General features: G+C 38.4%; 1 protein-coding gene across 5 annotated transcripts in view; it reads left to right on the forward strand.

Annotated features, from left to right (window-relative positions):
* REPS1 (RALBP1 associated Eps domain containing 1) overlaps positions 1–6,734 on the forward strand; it is a 65,692-nt gene extending 58,958 nt beyond the window's left edge. For 4 of the 5 annotated variants that reach the window (XM_086461180.1, XM_086461179.1, XM_086461181.1 and 1 more), the window contains 7 exons: positions 901–1,019; positions 1,783–1,847; positions 2,252–2,437; positions 3,871–3,966; positions 4,586–4,734; positions 5,373–5,478; positions 6,543–6,734. In XM_086461180.1, the coding sequence (XP_086317306.1) occupies positions 901–1,019; positions 1,783–1,847; positions 2,252–2,437; positions 3,871–3,966; positions 4,586–4,734; positions 5,373–5,478; positions 6,543–6,611 (790 nt within the window). In that variant the 3' untranslated portion in view covers positions 6,612–6,734. The remainder of the gene's footprint in view (positions 1–900; positions 1,020–1,782; positions 1,848–2,251; positions 2,438–3,870; positions 3,967–4,585; positions 4,735–5,372; positions 5,479–6,542) is intronic. The other variant, XM_086461183.1, reaches the window with a different exon arrangement.
* The last annotated feature ends 11,548 nt before the right edge of the window (positions 6,735–18,282 follow it).

Consider the following 18,282-nt stretch of genomic DNA (forward strand, 5'->3'; position numbering starts at 1 on the left):
TTCAGGGTTTACCTCGCCTAGTTTTATATCTTATGATAGTTATAGAAGAATGTTACAGAAGTCAGTCATAAAAGATTTTATCACTTACGAGTTGAGTAAAAGAGTAGCTGTATTCATGTCAGTGATTCAGTAAATCTGTTTTGCTCAAATTTGACTAGTTAGTAAGTTTCTGTAAGCTGTTTTTAAATGGAAGCTGTACAAAAATTCTGTATACAATAAATCCCACTTAAATGGCACTTAGTGCAGTACATCCTTCTGCATGTGTGCTCAATGAACTTACAACAGGTATCCACTAGATGGTGATCCTATCTAAGAATGAGTTAAAATTTCTGAAGATGCTACCAAGTATATAGATTTGGAAAATTTCAGGCAGAGGATTAAATAGCTATCTCATACACTGAGGTACTCCTTAAGCTCAATATACATGGAGGCAGGTCCAACAGAAATGCAATATTCTTCAGTGACATTGAACTTAACCCATTTAAAACCTAATCAGGATGTCGACTACATTTTACATACTTTGTAGATTATAGTGACTACCATCTGTGTGGAATTACTATATTTAGGATTCTCTGTTCCTGAACTATCATTGTTTGGGCTGTGTGTCAAGCTATTGGCTTCTGAAAGATAAACTACTTGGGAATGATATAAGAATAATTTAAATAACGGAGATTTAAGGAAAGGGAATGATATAAGAATAATTGTGAAATCAAAGAATAGCAAAGACTTCAAATACTTAAAAGAAGTTTAAAACTGATTTTACAATCTTAAGTCAGTGGCATTCAGGCTCTTTTTCGTCTGTCAAACTTTGGTTTTTTAGTTGTATACTTTGAAAAACGTTTGAACTTTAGTTCTGTTCTAGCTGCCTAAAATCACTACAGAAACTTAAATGTTTTGCAGGTCACATTCAGGAACATCTCCAGATAACACTGCACCACCACCACCCCCTCCAAGGCCTCATCCTTCTCATTCTCGATCATCATCTTTAGATATGAACAGATCCTTTTCAGTTACCCCAGGTAGATATACTGTGTTCCTAGTGTATTTATTTTTCAGCACATATATTCCTGAAGCAGACATCTTTTTTCTCTGAAGAAGGATTTTTAGTGTATTTTTAAAACACTGCTTCTGAATGAAAAAGCTGAAAATATTGTCACTCTTCCTGTTTGTATTAAAATTTCTACTCCACTTTGCTTGAACAGATAGTTTGGAAGTAAATTGCAAATGCTGGCGTTGTAGTCCTTTGGATGAATGTGGGAAGTAAAATCAGAAAATAATGTTCTGCTAGCGCACCCACATGCACTGAATTGCATCTGCCAGTAAATTTTCAAGAGGGGTTCTTTTGGTATCAGATGTATTAGAAATGGGCGTTAAGTATTTCACTTCAGAGGAAATTATTAGAGGTCACTTCTGATGCTCTGCTTAAGGGTTTTAATTGTACTTCTGACTTGTCAGTGCTTTTCGTTTCAGGATCACAAAGTATGAGAAAATGTTAAGAGTGTATAATGAGGGTAAAAGAATAAAAGCACCGAGATCAGAAAAGTATGACCCTGTCTGTACTTTGAGCTAGACCAAAGGACAAGATCCATGTTCTGTTTCCTTGTTTTGTCTGTTTGCAGACATCTCCTTGGAAGGAGATGACAGTATAATTGTGGACCTCCATATGACAGGTTAATATATAGGCAAAATGCAGGATTTCTGCATGTTGACAAGTCAAAAAATTAGATAGCACTGTGATGTGAAGAGTAACAATCTTGGCCAAACATGATACCTCTTTTACAGGACAGCAACAGGCTGGAGTTGTTGCCTATCCCCCTGCAGTGCCTCCAAGACCACAGCCTTCACAGGTGATGTTATCACTTCTAAACAATCATACTCTTAACTTGGCGCATCATTTTTATCTAACTGAACTTTAACTTGCCTCTAAAACAAGTAGCATTGCTTGATACTTTTTGAAACTGCCAGGATGTGAATGATAGCAAAAGCTAGACTGTAGCCAAATGTTATCCTTTCCTGAAAAAAGAATTGCTTCTGGTGGAACCACGTGAGGAGATTAAAGGAGAAGCTGAGGAGAAATGAGTGGCTCTGGAGCTCATTGCTGTAGGAAGGAGGAGAGTTACACCTTCATATTTCTTTACCTGTCCCTGTTTAGCTAATAGGCCATAACACAGGCTGTGAGAGCAGTCTTTCAAAGTTTCACAAAGTGTTTGTCTTCCATCTGTCACTAGATATTTTGGTTGGTTTATTGCAGGGTGCTGGTCCTCATGTGCATCGCCCAGTAGATGCTGAAGGCCTAATAGCTCATACCAGTACCTCACCTCAACAAATACCAGAACAGCCAAATTTTGCAGACTTCAGCCAGTTTGAGGCATTTGCGGTTTCAAGTGTAAACAAAGAGGAAGAAGATGAAATTGAAACACACTCTGAAGTCTTGCAGGTGAGCAGAAGTGAAGATCTTGTCAGTTGCTTAATACCACCAAGTTATGAGACTTTGTTAAAACCTGCTTCTGCTGTTTGAACTCAGTGGGTTTTTTTTTTACGGTGTCCCAGTTCATTGCTAGAAAGCAATTACATTATGCACTGCTACACTTGTTTAGTAATTGCCAACACCTAGGCAGAAGAAATTCTTAATTCTTGATTGTAATTCAGAAGATGTTGTACTTACTAGCATACATGTGCGCAAACATAATTATGCTGGTGCATTTGAGAACTAGCACGGGGGAAACTGTTCTGCTCACTTTTGCCAGCCTTCCAAATGACTTACTGGTAAGTTTTGAAGTAGTCTGTCTTAATAAATGAGATGACTGTCAAGTACCATAAACATCCACTAAAATTTCATTAATTTGGTTTTGTTCAAAGCTATTGGACAAACAGCTAAAGTGAACAGAGCTCTGGCATCCTTCTCTAATACATCATTAGAGATATTTTCAAAACCTTGTTTCTTACTACAGATGCAGGACTTAAAAGTTTAGAAGCCTCAGGGTTTATTCTGATTAGTGTCGTCATAGCTTACTGCTATTACGTGGCTTACTTCATGTTTTGCTTTCATAATTTGTAGTCTTTATCCAGATTATAAATTCTCTGGGGCATTTCTGCATCCTGGGTTGCAAAAGTACCTGTGGTGCTTTAAAGTTCTCCCAACTACCAGCAGTGTGTTCTTACTTCCCTTAATCAAGAAGGTCAATGATGTGGAACCATGTGAACACTCTCCGCGTACCTGATTGCAAAATCAGTGACCTTAAGCTGCCACTGAAAACTGCTTAAGTTAAGCTTGCTGATTGTTTTGCATTGAGGTGGATGGGGAACAGTTGCATTGTGTTCTCTTGGAGGGATTAACCCTTGGCAATTACAGACAGCTAAAGGTGGTATTGTAGTAGCAGAAACAGCTGTAGCAGTTTAGCATCAGGTCACAGCCTCTTTTGTGCTCTACAGTGCCTCATAATGTTGGGGGTTTGGGTTTATTCAGAGGTCTTCCAACATCCAGAGTGCAATGCTTGAGGAGAGTACTTTCAAGTAACTGTTTCGTCTGTTTTTCGTAGTGATTTTAGATTCTGTATCGAATCTTAATTTCTGTTTCGAAAGCTAGGTCTGCCTATTGATTCTGGAAATAGAGCTTTTTACTTAGGTGCCTCTTCTGCAAGCTGCTCCCAGGCCAAAACAGTGGTTTTGATCAAGGTAGTTTTAGATGGTTTTGCTCCAAAGCAGGTATTGTTGTTGTATTCCAGCTTGTGCTTCTGAAGAAGGCTTGAACTGGAATTTCAGGTGTAAACTGTTAACATCAGAAACACAGCATACTTGTATTTATTCCGACTGTTGCCAAATTATATTTGTTAAGAACTAGTTTTCTAAATACAGCTTGTATCCATTTAGGTTGAAAAGCCCCCTGATTCTGCAAGTTCTCTTAGAGTTGCCAAAGCAGATGGAAGAGTTGAAGACAAAGCACCTGCTAATGTTCCCACTACTGCGGTATGCAAAGCACACTTGGAAGGAGAGCGCAGTTTTCTGATGTATATGAAATTATATGTCTGTTTTGATTTGCAACAGCAACTTTATACACTTCCACTTGAACCCAGTTTTCTTGGGTCCAGTATGTGCTAGCAATAGGCATGTGTATGGTGAATTTTTGTATCAGAAAATGTTCATGATTAGCTTTATTCTCAAGGTAGCAGAAAATTAAGATTTTTCTGGGTGTTCCAGTTTTTGAAACAGAGCAAAACTTTTAGCGCAGAACTTGGTTTACGGTAGCATTTTTTTGTTACAGACACATAATAACTGAGAGGAAAGCATGCTCAGATGTTGTGCATTTGCAATTGTCAGTTGTACTGTGGCGTTTCTGCTTGCAGTTCTCTGTCGGTGTCTAGCAACTTACTGCCCTTTCACCAGGAGTTAGGATTTAGTACTAAAGTACTAAAGTTTTTTTACAGACCATGTGAGAATGCAGCTAGATGCCCATCAGAAAACATTTGATGGGTTGTAAATTCGGTTAGCTCAGTAACTGGTTTTAGGAATATGTAACAAAAACAAGTTACCAGGTTGTAATCCAAGTAAAAACGTGAGGATTAATAGGCTGTGTTTTCCTCTTCAGGGCAAAGGCACTACCCCACTTGCTCCACCACCAAAGCCTATTCGCAGAAGATTAAAATCAGAAGATGAGCTAAGACCTGAAGCTGAGGAACATACACAGAAAACAGGTGTCATAGCTGCTGTTCTTGCTTCACAGCCATCTATTCCTAGGTAACCCAAGAAGTGTATAAATACATCTGTTACTGGAAAGTTTACATTTAAACAGGATACACACTTTCTGTTCCAGGAGTTGCAAACAATTTCAGTGTGTTTGAATTAGATTAATTTAACAGTTTGAAGGTTTTTGGTTTTTTAAACAAGACCATCCTGAAGCCTCTACTACTGGGAGACCTTTGGGCAATCTTGAATTTTGGAGTGTGAACTCTTTTTAACTTCTGCAAGTGTGTTGGAAAGAAGTGGTGGAAGTATTAAGATGTACTGTTTCATTTTAAATAATGGTTGCTGTGAACAGTTCAAAATGTGAAAGTCTTTGTGTCCTAGTATGAAAGTAGACTATTACATTAGTCACCTTGAGGTAAATGAATGTGGTACAGTGTCTTGAGACTTCAGAAAATTGATTGTGACAGGTTTTTAAAACGTGCTGCTTGCTGTTTCATTGAAACGAAGTATGTGTAGCTTCCATGCAAACAAACAAGGTTAATCGAGCCAGGCAGAAGAGGCAAAATTAAGTGTAACAAGTTTTAAAAAAAATTTGGAGAATTCTGCTAATTTATAATAGAGGGACTGTAAATGAGATATTCAGCTAAGCAATGAAATTACTTATTACAGTACTTCTAATACATTCTCAGATCAGTGGGGAAAGACAAGAAGGCAATTCAGGCATCAATCAGACGTAACAAGGAAACCAACACTGTTTTGGCCAGATTGAATAGTGAACTACAGCAGCAACTGAAGGTAATCCCATAATCTTTGTCTGTTTAAGAGAAGAGCCTGAGGGGGCAAGACGTTAGTGATGCACAGCAACAGGCATCTCTGCCAACCAATGGTATATGTAGTAGAGGATACTGATATAAAATACTTAGTTGTTTTTGTAGATCATAGAATATACCTAGTTGTCACAAGCTTTGTGGAATTACAAGGGACACTTCTACAGAACACATTTTCAATGTATTGATTTGCTTTCAGCTACACTGAAAATAAAAGCAGAAAACTTAGTATTAATAATTTGAGGTATCTGTTGTGGTCATCAGATACTTTAAAAGCTGTAATGAGCAGCTGAAGTGGCTTGCTTTCTTCTGAAAGAAAAAGCATCTTTTTCTTTTCAAACCTTAAAGTCTTAATGAAATTCTAAGTATTTTTAAACAGATACAATAACCTGGAATACAAAACTTGCAGCTTAATAGGAACAACAATAGCCATCTGTTTATCTAGGTCAGCTATTATCATTTTGGATTTTACCATCTTGGCATCTTACCTTAAGATATCTAACTTTAATTATCAAGTTAACTAAAAAAATCTTTAAATGTAAACATGAATTAAGGTGATACTGTGTAGACTGGAAGATAGACCATTTAAACTATCAAGCCTGAATTTCACTTTTTACTGTTTATGAGAGTCAAGGTACATAAAACTCATGTAAGAGGAGAAACTGGGGAAAAAAAGATTGTGAGTTTCCAATCCTTTAACTGGGATGAGAGCTTAACCCCTTAGCATTTTAGACTTAAATTAAAACTATTATAGTTGGGTTTGCAGCTGGTTATAACTTTGTGGTTTGGGGTTATTTCAAAGAAATTGAAAAAATACTAAATGGCCTCACCTTTGAGAAAAGTATTGATTTTTTTCATTTGTAATTACTAACTAGCCAATCTCCTATTCAGATTATGGGAAAAGTTATCCAGATTCTAGAAAATATGTTAGTTCTTAAAACGGAAGCTGACATTTACCAGTTTCGATTGTATGAGGAAATTTTTAATATTCATTCTCTGTGGACAGTCAGTAGAAAGTCTTTTCTTTTGTAGGATGTTCTTGAAGAGAGAATCTCCCTGGAAGTCCAACTGGAACAACTTCGACCTTTCTCTCACCTCTAAGCCTACTGCCGTTAACTGTGAATTTACTAATTTTGAAAGGGGTATTGGTTTCAAAGCCTATTTAAAGATCCATGCATCTAGCTCAGTGCACTCTATTCTACATTAAATGTTGTGGTTCTGTTTTGTCGAGTTGTCCACTTTTGTATTTAAGTATTTTAATTTCAGTACAGAGATAAAAAAAGGAAGAAAAAAAAACAACAAAAAACCTTTCCTTGAATGTGACGCTGCCTCTCACATCATTTTCTGTGGGCATCCATGATCTTTGTTGGACCTGAGTTTGCAGAGTTTGTCGCCAAAATTTCCAACTGGAATTTTTTAGTAGTTTCTTTTTTTCCCCTTTGAAATGTGTTTGCAGAAGAGGGTTGATAATCAGTTGACTTGAAATTTTAAGCACATAAACTCTTCTTTCATCATGGCATTTATTTTATTGTGCCAGAAAAGAGACAAAACTAGTAATCTGTCATCAGCCAGTGTTACTTCCCAAGCTACCTTTCACAATTGGACAGTTGTTCACAATTCCAGAAAGCCTGCCTCTCTGCAATAAACCAGCTTATTCAGGTTGTCGGAGTTGTTGCAGGCTGTTTGCCATATCAGCTGGATTTGATTTTGTGTTTTTGTTGCATACATTATAGAGTATGTAACCACAGATTGCCAGGTGTTCACATTTTATCCATTCATCATCCTGATTCAGCCGCATGCACATAAAGATTTATGGTACAATTGGTAGTCTATCAAACAGACCTTTTTCAGTCCTCCCTTTTGTGAAGAGAGTTGGGTTTAAATCCCCAACATATTAATTACACATTACCTAAGCACCATCTGTAATTGCATGTTTCACACATTACCTTTTAATAACAAATCACATCCACCAGTCTTCACTGTAACAAATTGTATTGTCAAGTAATGTGTCAATACCTCTATGAACTTCTAATTCCCAGCAAAAAAAAAAAAAAAGAAAAACAAAAAATGAACAGTTTGTTTCTTAGGAATTCTGGGGTACCTTCTGTCATCTTGTTTCCAGCCTTATTTCTCTGGCATATAGACAGGCTTCACTATTAACAGAGTTCCCTGAGTGTATCCTGCTATTCAGGTTGATGTACTGTATTAGGATTTGTTGTATATTGTACGATACACACCTTTTGATCTCATATGTAAATTTGCATTAATTGCTGACTAACAGCAGATATTCTATTTAATGGCTTCTTCTGGCTGTGGGATCATAGATGTTTAACTGCATGGATGTATCTCTGCAGAATCAGAACTAGCAATTGTGTGATTTTTACACCAATAAAACAGCACAATATTTTAATTTTGTTGATTCATCTTTACCTGGGTATTGAAACTCATTCAAGTAGGGGGGGAGGGTCTTATTACAGGTCTGCAGGGAAATTTTTGTAATTTTGTGGCATGTATGCGAAACAGTTGATCAGAATCCCTTGACCATTTTCTTCCCTCATTTTTTAGCTGTTGGTCAGAAGTGATCAAATTCTCTTGGTAATCTGTGGCTATACTCCTTTTGTATCCTCCTATAAGCAAATTTAATACGGTTGTAACTTCTAAAAAGTGAATGCTAGTACAGACTTGGGTCAAAGAAATGTATAATTCTTTAGTCTTCATTTCTGGTGTCATTTCCTTGAGAGTACTTTCAAAATCAAAACTAAATGCATTTCCTGATAGCAGTCCTTATCCTTACTGTCTCACTTCTGTGCTTAAATGAAATTCTCTTAACATCTGCTTCCCTTCCAAAAGCATAGCTCAAGTCAGACTTTTCCGCTGCATATGCTATTTCTTATGGTGAAAAAGTATTTCTCCTCTTGGTTATCATATGCAGACTGGATAATTATGGTTAATTTTTATTACTATAACTATTCCAACATTTTTTCAAATGTCATGGAAGTGTTGCAGATGGCTCATGTATATAATCCAAAGCAAGATTCCCTGGTATGAAAGACACAAATGTCATAGTTGCATGAAAAATGGTACTTTCTATTTGCATGTAAAGGGTTTAAGAAATGATAGCTGAATGGGCACAAAGGTTATATATAAATTATGTTTCGACTAATCTTGCCAGTTAGTAGATAAAGTGCAAGACTTTTGACTTCAGAAAATAAGATACAACTAGGGAAATGCAAAAAAACCCAAACCCCAACAAAACAAAACTAAAACCATTCAAGTTGATGGGCTAATCGCTTCTATTATAACTGCCAAGTAGTGAGAACAGTGTTCGAATCAGTGGGGAAAAGTGGGTCACTTACTGGAGTTAAAGAATGTTGATTTCAAGCCAATTGTAACTTGTCCATAGTTTATTTCTAAGTTAAAAATACATTTTTAAAGTAGTACTATTTTCATATTAATATTTAAGTATTAAAGCTATGTTTATAGCAGCAGGATTCTTAAATCAGAATTTAACATTTTAAGCTTAAATGTAAAAAGCCTTTTACGTTCAAATGTGACATGTACGTATGAATTTCTGTAACATCCATATCTTTCCAGTAGAATGACAAGTTAGTGTTTCAAGTGAAGAACTTAGGCAATCTGAATATTTTTGTGTCTTGCCAACAAGTCTATTTTTAAGAATTTTTGTGGATTACTTTTAATGCATCCTTCAGTACGATTTAAACCGTTTTTCATGATCAGAAGAGCTTCTAACTGAAAAACTACTTATGTCTTAAGAACATCACTGCCAATGATGTTCAGAAGTTACCTCACTTAGTAATGTAACCCAACTTCAATCCCTTATAAAATGATTTCCCTGTCTTCTCCATTTGTTTGATCTTGATCCAGCTACTTGATGCGTTGTTTTTTAGGAACTTAGATTGTAAGCTCTTTGGGGCAAGGAATTACGTACCGTCCAAGAGATGTGCTCTCTATATCGCAAGTATAAATGTAGACCACTAAATAGTATGGAGTGTGGTTCGTGTACCCAGCTGGGATGGATGGACAGCAGCATGCATTTCTGAAACACCTGCAAAACGTTTTTCTTTGGACTTTGTGATTGGAGGAGTGTCTCTTCCCTCGTTTGATCTGCGTTTCCTTTGTTCTCCTACTAATGTGCCTCTTTCTTCGTTCCACCTGCTTTGGAGTTGCTTTTTTTCCCCATTCACTGCCTCCCTTTGGACTGCAGAGAAGATTTCCAAAATGCAAAGGTAAAAGGCTGAAAAGCCACTCTTTTTTTTTTTTTTTTTTTTTTGAGCAGTATTTTAAGTCTACACAACGTAAGCTAGTATTTTCAGGTTTTTTGTACTTCACATGCCCCTCATTTTACTTGCAATTGTATAGTATGTGAACTAGAGGTTCTCTTATTGCTGAAAATGTCTTATGTGGGATAAACAAAGTTGAGGTTATAAGAACTTTAAAGAAAATAAATTTGCAGCATTGTTTCTCGTGTGAGATGTCTGTCCCTTATGGATGGGGTGTGCTGTGTTTTCGCTCTACACTTCGCTCTACTCTCTTGGGTTCAGCTGTGCACAGAGTTTGTCTCTAAATGCAACTTTACGGATGACCTAGTCTGAATCGCTTCTTCCTAAAAGAAAAAAAAAATCACTGTCTCCTGACTCGTTCTAGGTTTAGTTTCTAATAGAATGTGGTTTCATGGAATGGTAAAACGTTACAAAAACCTGTTATTCCCAAGTGAGTAATAACTTAACAATGCAAGTCGTGCTCTGTGTGGAAGATTAAGCAATAACTTGTGTATTTTAAACATATTTGCATGATTAAGTTGCTTAAATACTTTACAGAGCAGTCCATGTGCATTTGAGTATTAGTTTATACTCCCCAAAGTTCCATTTTTTGATATGTACAACTTAATTTCATAAGCAGAATTCCAGTTTTTGCCATGCATATTGGTGTACTAATCATTTCTAATACAGCACTCTAGAAGAAAATATGTGAAAACCAAGGACTTTATTCTCTAATAACAAAAAAAATAAATGTTATGTTCTCTTAATAGTCTTTGAAAACAACTAACTAGGAGCAATGTTATAAAATGCCTATGTACTAATAACCAAATGAGACTCTACAGTGTTGTCCTGATAATTGGTACCCAAGCAAAATACAAACCTTTTTTTTTTCCTACAGGAGTCTTTGAATTAATTGATTTTCAAAATTCAATTATGTGTTTGTGGGGAGGGTTTAATACCGTGTGATTTCTTTTCAGTGATATTTCTTTAACTTGGCAAAATGTGTTTTAAAGGTTCAATTCCTGCTTTAAAGCTAAGTTGTGCTCTAACAGTGCCTAAACTGCAAAACCTGATAGCTCACTAATTGTACGTGGTTGAACACTATTAGTGTGTTCCATAGTGATTTTACAGTACTTCTTTCCAGCGTACTGATATGTGGGTATTCACTGTCTTGCATTTAAGTTATTGTCAGAAATGGCCTTTGTTTCATTATAATGCTCAAAAATTCAGAATTGTAACTCTACACAGTGCTAAGTTTGTGATCTCACAGCTTATATCCCAAGCTTTAAGACGACTGTTAGTACTATTTATCACACATTGATAGCATGTTGTAGTGCAGAAAGCTACATGAATTCTCTCCCATCTCTGGTAGAGTATGTTCTTCACACTTTCACTCTCAGAGATATTAAGAATGCGTCTGATCTGGAGAAAGTTGAAATTACTCTGGTTTTGACCGGTCTTGATTGAGTGACCTGGGAGATGAACAAAACATCGTAAGTAGTGAAAGCAATTTAAACTGACATTCAGTGGCACACTGATGAAATAACAAGTTCTAGCAGCGCTGCTGTTGAACTGTCCGTGACTGGAGTATTTGTTTCCCGGTCTTCTGAGGAGCTCACAGAGATAGACGTACATCCTGCTCTGCGATGCCTGTGGACTCGTTCATACATCCCGTGTAGCAGCAGTAGTGGTGGCTTTTGCTTTCTGTCGTCTAACTTCAGAGCTCTAACTGTGTTTCTCTCTGGCTCAAATAAGTGCTTTTCAACTGACGGCAGAGGGTATGGTCCGTGGGGTGGAACAAGTTAAATATAAGAAACAGCTCTTTGAATGCCTTCTGCAAGGAGCCTGTTGTCTTCGGTATCCGTTCGGTAGGCAAGTAAGACGGACCAGCACGTGAAAGAACAGTTGCGTATTGCATAAGGAGGCACTGAAATCGGTTATTTGCCCTGACATGCAGCTGGGGGAGCGGGAGCAGGATAAGCATTGCAGCGGTTGCTGTAAACTGTGAGCGCTTGGGTATGTGAACGCTTGTTAAGGGCTTCTGAAGGTCTGGCATGCGTGATCGGCTGCGTCAGACGTGGCAAAAAGGTATGTATAGTAGGTCGCTTCAGCAATACGTGATTTCTCAGCAGAAGTTGAAGGAAATACTTTGGGAATCCCTCTGGTATCTTAGGAGTGTGTTTCATGAAACTGCCACGGAATTCAGCGCTCTGTACAAAGTGCTGCTGTGCCTTACTTTGCGGATCTTGAACTGATACAAAGCTGGAGTTCAGTCTAAGTAGGAAAACACAGTATGTATGTCAAGAAAAAAATTATGAAATGAAGTTGTAGGAAGTTGTAATTCAATGTATTCTATCAGCAAAAGCAGAAGGGATGTGCCTCCAACTTTGACTTGTTTTTTCTGTTATGTATCCCTGCCTTTGGAAAACTGCTGCAATTTGTAACAAGCCCTTCTAGAGCTTCAATGTCGTTGTCTTTCACTGCCCTCATGAAGGAGCTTTCTGATCAGAAGAAACCGAGAGGTCATAGAAGAATCAAGAGGTCCTTGTGCTGTAGAAGGGTACTGAAAAGGAATATATTCCTTAGTTTGCTCTGCACTTTGGGGATAAAATAGCAAGAAAATTCCTGTGGAAAAGTATTAATTCACATGTCATTTTATCAAAATTAAGAGGCTGATCATTTTGATGGATTTTATGGTTTCCACCAAGAGACATGCTGAAATCGATAATCTCTTAGAACTTTTCATGCCAAAAGTACCGAATGGTTTTTTTGTGATTGTTTTTTTACCCGTTTTTCCTGTAGCCTTTTCAAACGATGGAATCCTGTGGAGTTTTAAAACTTCCTTTTTGCAAATAGCTGTAGAATAGTAGGAAAATTTTTGTTGCACTTGTGGAAAAAAAATTGTGTCCATTGACTTGAGTGGGGTTGCGTTTCAGCTGTCACAGCTCAAGACTGTCCTGATCTGAATCAGTACAAAGTGAGGACTGCCAAGAATTGAACTGAAAATAGGTATGATGTCGATTCCAAGCTAGGATTTTGGATTTAAAATTTTGATAAAGATAGCATTATGATGCATTCTACATCCGTGTCCTCACACATTAAAACCAACAGTAAGAATAAGAGAAAAATGGGGGCAAATAGATTGAATGCTGGATCCAAAGGAAGCTTGCAGCTCTGTGTAGCAGTGGCTGTAGATGTAGTGCTATTGTCCAGCTTGGGTACTTGGTGCTATGTGAGTCTGGATATGTCTCCACCTAGCCTGTTCAGATTGGGTAGGAAGGGTAGAGATTTGCAATTTTTGAGCTGCATCCACGCGTTTGGATTATTCAGCTGGTAACTTCAAGATGAACTTAGTGAGACTTTCGGTGAATTGTGTGTATTTCTGTGTACTCCTTACTTGGCCATATGAATTTACCAGTAGATGCGGGAAATTGTGCATGTGTGCAGCTTTCTTTCCAAGCAAGTCAGTATTTTAAGTGCATTCCTGAGACCTTAAGGTGAAAGTACAGCCTGATGCAAACTTCTAGTAGTACAGTACCTCTAGCTGGTGTAAGGTTGCATAAAATTAATAGCCTTAATACAAAAAAATTCATTCTTGTTTCGTGTGGATGTACAATCTGCTTCTAGTTGTCTCTAGAAAATGCTACTCCTGACATGGGATCCTGTGGAATCAAACCTCCGTTCAGACTGACTCTTCTATCAAACAAGCTGTGAGAAGTTCCCTTTCATTTCCAGCCTGATAACTGTGGATTTCTGTTGTCCATCTCAGCTGTACCCTGCAAACTACTGAGTCTGCAGGATAACGCATGTTGCTGACAAAGTTTGCACATGTTCAAAGGGGTAGACTGAAATTGATAATTTGCCTGAGGTCTGGGGTGACTCTACTCTGGAAATATTTCTGTCAGAATTCTAAGATCTGCCTAGGTTTTGAATGAGAACAAAAGAAATTATTATCCTGTAAAATACAAACCTAAGTTACTTGGGCCTTTAAAACTTTTTCAAACTAATTTTACTAACCTAAAAACGTTTCCAGCCTACTTTCTGTTTCTAGACTGGTGCTTAGCATATGTCTGTAGTATTAAGATTAATTATTCTTTTTCATTCTTGAGTTAGGAGGTAACCCAGTGAGAGGTTTCTGGTTTTGTTAAGACCCTCAAGATCTGTATGAATTCAAAACACCTTATAAATCTGCAGCTTTGATCTTGGACCTTGTTTGATTTGGTAGCCTATTCAGCCCCTTACTACTGCTCTGAAAGTATTAAGATGCTTATAACTTCTAGAACACAAGAAAAAAAGACTTTTTCTCAACAAAGTTGCATGTTCTTTCTTGTAAAATCAGTGGAAGTAGGACTGCCAAGGTTACATTTTGAACCTGCTGGATTGCCAGCTTTTAAAACTAGAATAAGAAATGATTACTTTTTTCTTGTAGTTTCTGTCATTTTTATCTTACGCTAAATTAGATCAAAGATCCTGACACAGAAATTGAAATTATTTTTATTTGTTGCAGTGGTGATCTGAATGGTTTTAACCTGGAATGCTGATTCTTGTTTTCTTCTGACATACCCCTGTTTTCTTTCACAGGTACATTGCAATTTCTAGGCTTCCATATAAATGTTTCTTCTATTGGCACATGCTTAACTGTGAGACTCCGTTTGTTCTAGTATTTTAGATTTTTTCAGTCTTTTCAGTATTTTGGCCTTTGGCTTAGTGCTGCAATAGTGCATTGATCAGGGTGGTCAGATTATTTGCAAACTTTTTCTTTCGCTCTGGTCCCAGTCTTCCAGTTTATGGGGAAAACTTATGTTTGTTCTCAGTTGTTTCATGTTCTGTTTTTTGTTGTTTTAATACTATTCAAGGCCTGTATGTTGGGGGGTCTTGTATTAATCTTGGTATTTCTAAGTAGTAGGGGAAAAAATTATGATCTGTTACCATGACTGACTTGTATGATTCAAAATTCGATTCTAACGTCAGCCATTAGAAATACCATATGGAGGGATTTTTTGACTGAGAGACTTACAGCCCTCATGGAAGCGGGCCACAGGTCTCTGTGGAAAGGCTTACCTCGGCAAAGTTCAGTGCTAATACGGAAATGTGCCGTGTCAGGTCTCATGGCAGCATCAGAGCCACAGTCATTTCTGATATATTAAGAGTTCTTGACGTGTGTTATCTTTTGCTGCTACAGATTGTCGTTAAAGAAAAGAAAAACAACAGCCTTCCAGGGACAGGGGTGTGAAAAGCCAGCAGTGTGAGCCAAATTGGAGTAGCGGCTCCCAGCTCAGTCCGGGGCCCCAGGCAGCATTATAGCTTCCAGTCACTTGAGATAACGGACACTACCTCAGCAGTTCTTACTTGCATTAAGATTTTAAAATTATTCTTTAGTCTAGCTACTGTAGATTCTGTCAACTTTTTTGACTGGCAGAAGTCTTAAATACGTATGTTACAGTGGTTATGATGGTAACGATTCTGGTAAAGGCTTTTAAAGGTAGCAATGCAGTCAAACTTATTCCAGTAACAAACTCCGAAGGAAATGTTTTTAAAGGCTCTGCATCCCCAGCCATGTCTGAATTCATCCTGCATGATGGACTCTAGTTACAAGAAGCAAACTTGGCTTGCCTGTCTTCGTGCCTCCCTTTCGTCTCTGAGCCCCACGGCAATCTGTGTTTCTCTTTGGCACTGCTCCAGTCCAATCAGGGTTTTTCTGACAGAGGTGTGAATGTCCTTTAGAACACACGGCGAGCTGTGAGACACTGATTTGACCTAAACCAGACACTGAAGCTAAACGCCAGGAACTGGCAGGGCAGTGCATTAACTGACGAGCTGGCCTCTGGGTGCACGTTATACTGAAGAGAGCGCAGTACATGTACAATTATCCTCCATGCAGGGGTAATTTCTGAGCTCTGTATGTATAATTGTGTAGTGGGGAGAAAACAAATAGTAATTGTTTTTCTTTGTTAGCCAACAATAAGGTGACCGCTTTAGCCATGACCGAGTCAGTGTGACACTTGGTTGGGTTAATCATGCAGTCCTCGTGCCAGTACTGCACATAGTGACTCCAACGGTGTTTATGCTGAAGAGTTCATAAAACTGAGCTGTGCTCATCCACTCTCTTTATTTGCATGTGTTAACAGTGGTTGATGAGGCTTTTAACTCATGGATTCCTAGTCAAAACTAAAAGGCAACGAGCTAAGGTGTAAGAGCTGAGCTAGTAACACTCTTCAAAAATGTTCCATGTTAATAGTGAAGACTTTCTTTTGGGACTTTGAAAACTAAAGCATTTCAAGAAGTTTTTTGACTAGTCTAAAACAGACGGTGTAAGAAATGTCTTATGTAAGAACTTGGTTTGGGCCAAAATTAGAAATCAAGCTAAAAATTACAAAAATTAAACTGACTCTTTAGAGAACCAAGCGGCATTGTAGGGATCTGCAGTTACTCCAGAATCTGAGAACTGCTTAAACAAATTGTAAAGTACACTGTTATTACAGGAAAGGAGTGTTTATTGTATTAAATGTGGTCGACCTTAATTCATGAATGTTACGCAAAGTGTGTCACTGGTTTCCAAAACCAAGCTGAGAAGGATCATTAGGAGAAGTATTAATTTAAAACTAATCTTTTTGTCTGTAGGTCATGAACTGCAGCTTTCACTTTTATTATTCTTCAGGATCCAGTCGTCGTGCACTTGGTCTGAGAACAAGACCACCAGTCAAAGGATATGCCTGGAGTATGCCATTCATTGGGGAGCAGAGAAATGCCTTTTTGAATGTTTCGTCACGTTGGTAGTTATAAAAGGAAAAATCTGAATTTGCCTGCACAGGAATTCAGGCTCAGTTGTACTTAAGGCCTTTTGTACAGAAAAATGGTGAGAATTGCCAGTTGAGAATCCCTTGCTCTCTTCTTGTCCCCCAGCTTGGCAATATAAGCTCTAGTGCTACTCTGGTTGGAGTGTTGGTCTGTGTACTTCATCAGTCTTCTATACATTTGACTTCTGACTAGAGAAAAACCTTTGTAAGCAATAGCAGGCAGTCTGCAAGTAGTCTGTATAGTCTGCAGCTACTTGTCACAAGACTGCTAATAAGGGTTCCAGTCTAGGGAGAAGAAAAGAGGAATGCCTTGGTGTCAGAGCCAGGGACAATCATTAAACTCCACATTGTGTACATATATATAGCACAACAAAGCTGTTGGTGTGAGAACAGCTGTTGAAATAACTAAGCTATTGTTTCCTCCAGGTATTAAGAAATGCTGTTTTACTTGCATCAATTCTATCTGACCAAGTTCAATTAACCCCTTGCCTAAAGTCTGTTCTGCTCTTGCTTGGTGTCATCCACAACTTCCCATCAGCAGGCAGGCGTTCAGCCAGTCCCAGGACTTGTCACATGTAGCAGTCGCTTGGGAGGATGAACGCCACGACCACAAGCATCCCTCCTTCCTCCAAGCTTGGATTGCTCAGGTCGGGAGTATCCTTTTGGCCACTTGGAGTCAGCTCCCCTGGCTGTGTCCTCTGCCCACCTTTTGCCCACCCCCTTCTGCTCAGGTTGGGGGGGCCTCTGTCACCTACTCCAGACTTCCCGTCGCATCGCTGTAACGGCACCGCTTCGTGTCGCTACTGCAGACACAGAAGCCATGTGCACGTTTACAAGCACATGGTGTCTCTGCACCGTGATGGTGTGAAGCGGTGCCGCTACAGCGATGCAGTGCAAAATCTGGAGTGGGTGACACCAAAGCACGTACAGGCTCTGCAGGGGACTAGCAATGGCGTTGTTGGGTTCCCCCCTCCTAGCATATTCGTGCTGTTGCAAAAGCATTTATTTTACAGTGAAATCTGAAGTGAGCTGGAGATAAGAGACAACAAAAATAATTTCCCTGGTATTGTTCTGCTAGAGAGGGAGCTGTGTTAAAGTTTGCATCTTTTTAAAATATTCTTCAAATTGTAAAGACAGTGCTTACCAGTCTAAACATGTATCTGTGCAAAACAGGTGTGATGATCCTGTTGAAGTGTTTGATAGTAACAAGGAACAACTTACACTCCTTACTCTATTTGAGCATGGCCCATTTTTACACACCTTTCAAAATGAGAATAGAAATTCCTGATTTAATAAGGAAAAACAAAACTTGAGGATTTTGAAAATGCATGCTGTAGTGTTGTTTTTCAAGACCCAACATATTTCACGCTTTAAAAATCTCCTACTGTCACACCCTGATGCTATTTGTTAGACTTCCTCGTTAGGGAGAGTGAGTGAAGAGTCGGTAGCACCCTCATGTGCAATGTTATGTGCCTGCCAGGCTGGGGTTTTTTCCCAGCACGCACGGCTGTGGAGGCTTGAAGGTGGTTCTGAAACCCTGCCTGAAGAGAGCCTTTGGAGTGGTGGTTCTACTCCCCATCCAGCTCACCAGCAGTTCTTTGGCAGAACACGTCTGCGGAAGTAATGGTGTGTTCTCTTGTAACATGTTTTTCAGTTGCTATTGAAGACCCAACTTTTCTGGCAGAAAACCCAACT

This window comes from Leptosomus discolor, chromosome 2 (assembly GCF_034619465.1).
Source record: "Leptosomus discolor isolate bLepDis1 chromosome 2, bLepDis1.hap2, whole genome shotgun sequence".
In the NCBI taxonomy this organism is placed as follows: Eukaryota; Metazoa; Chordata; class Aves; order Leptosomiformes; family Leptosomidae; genus Leptosomus; species Leptosomus discolor.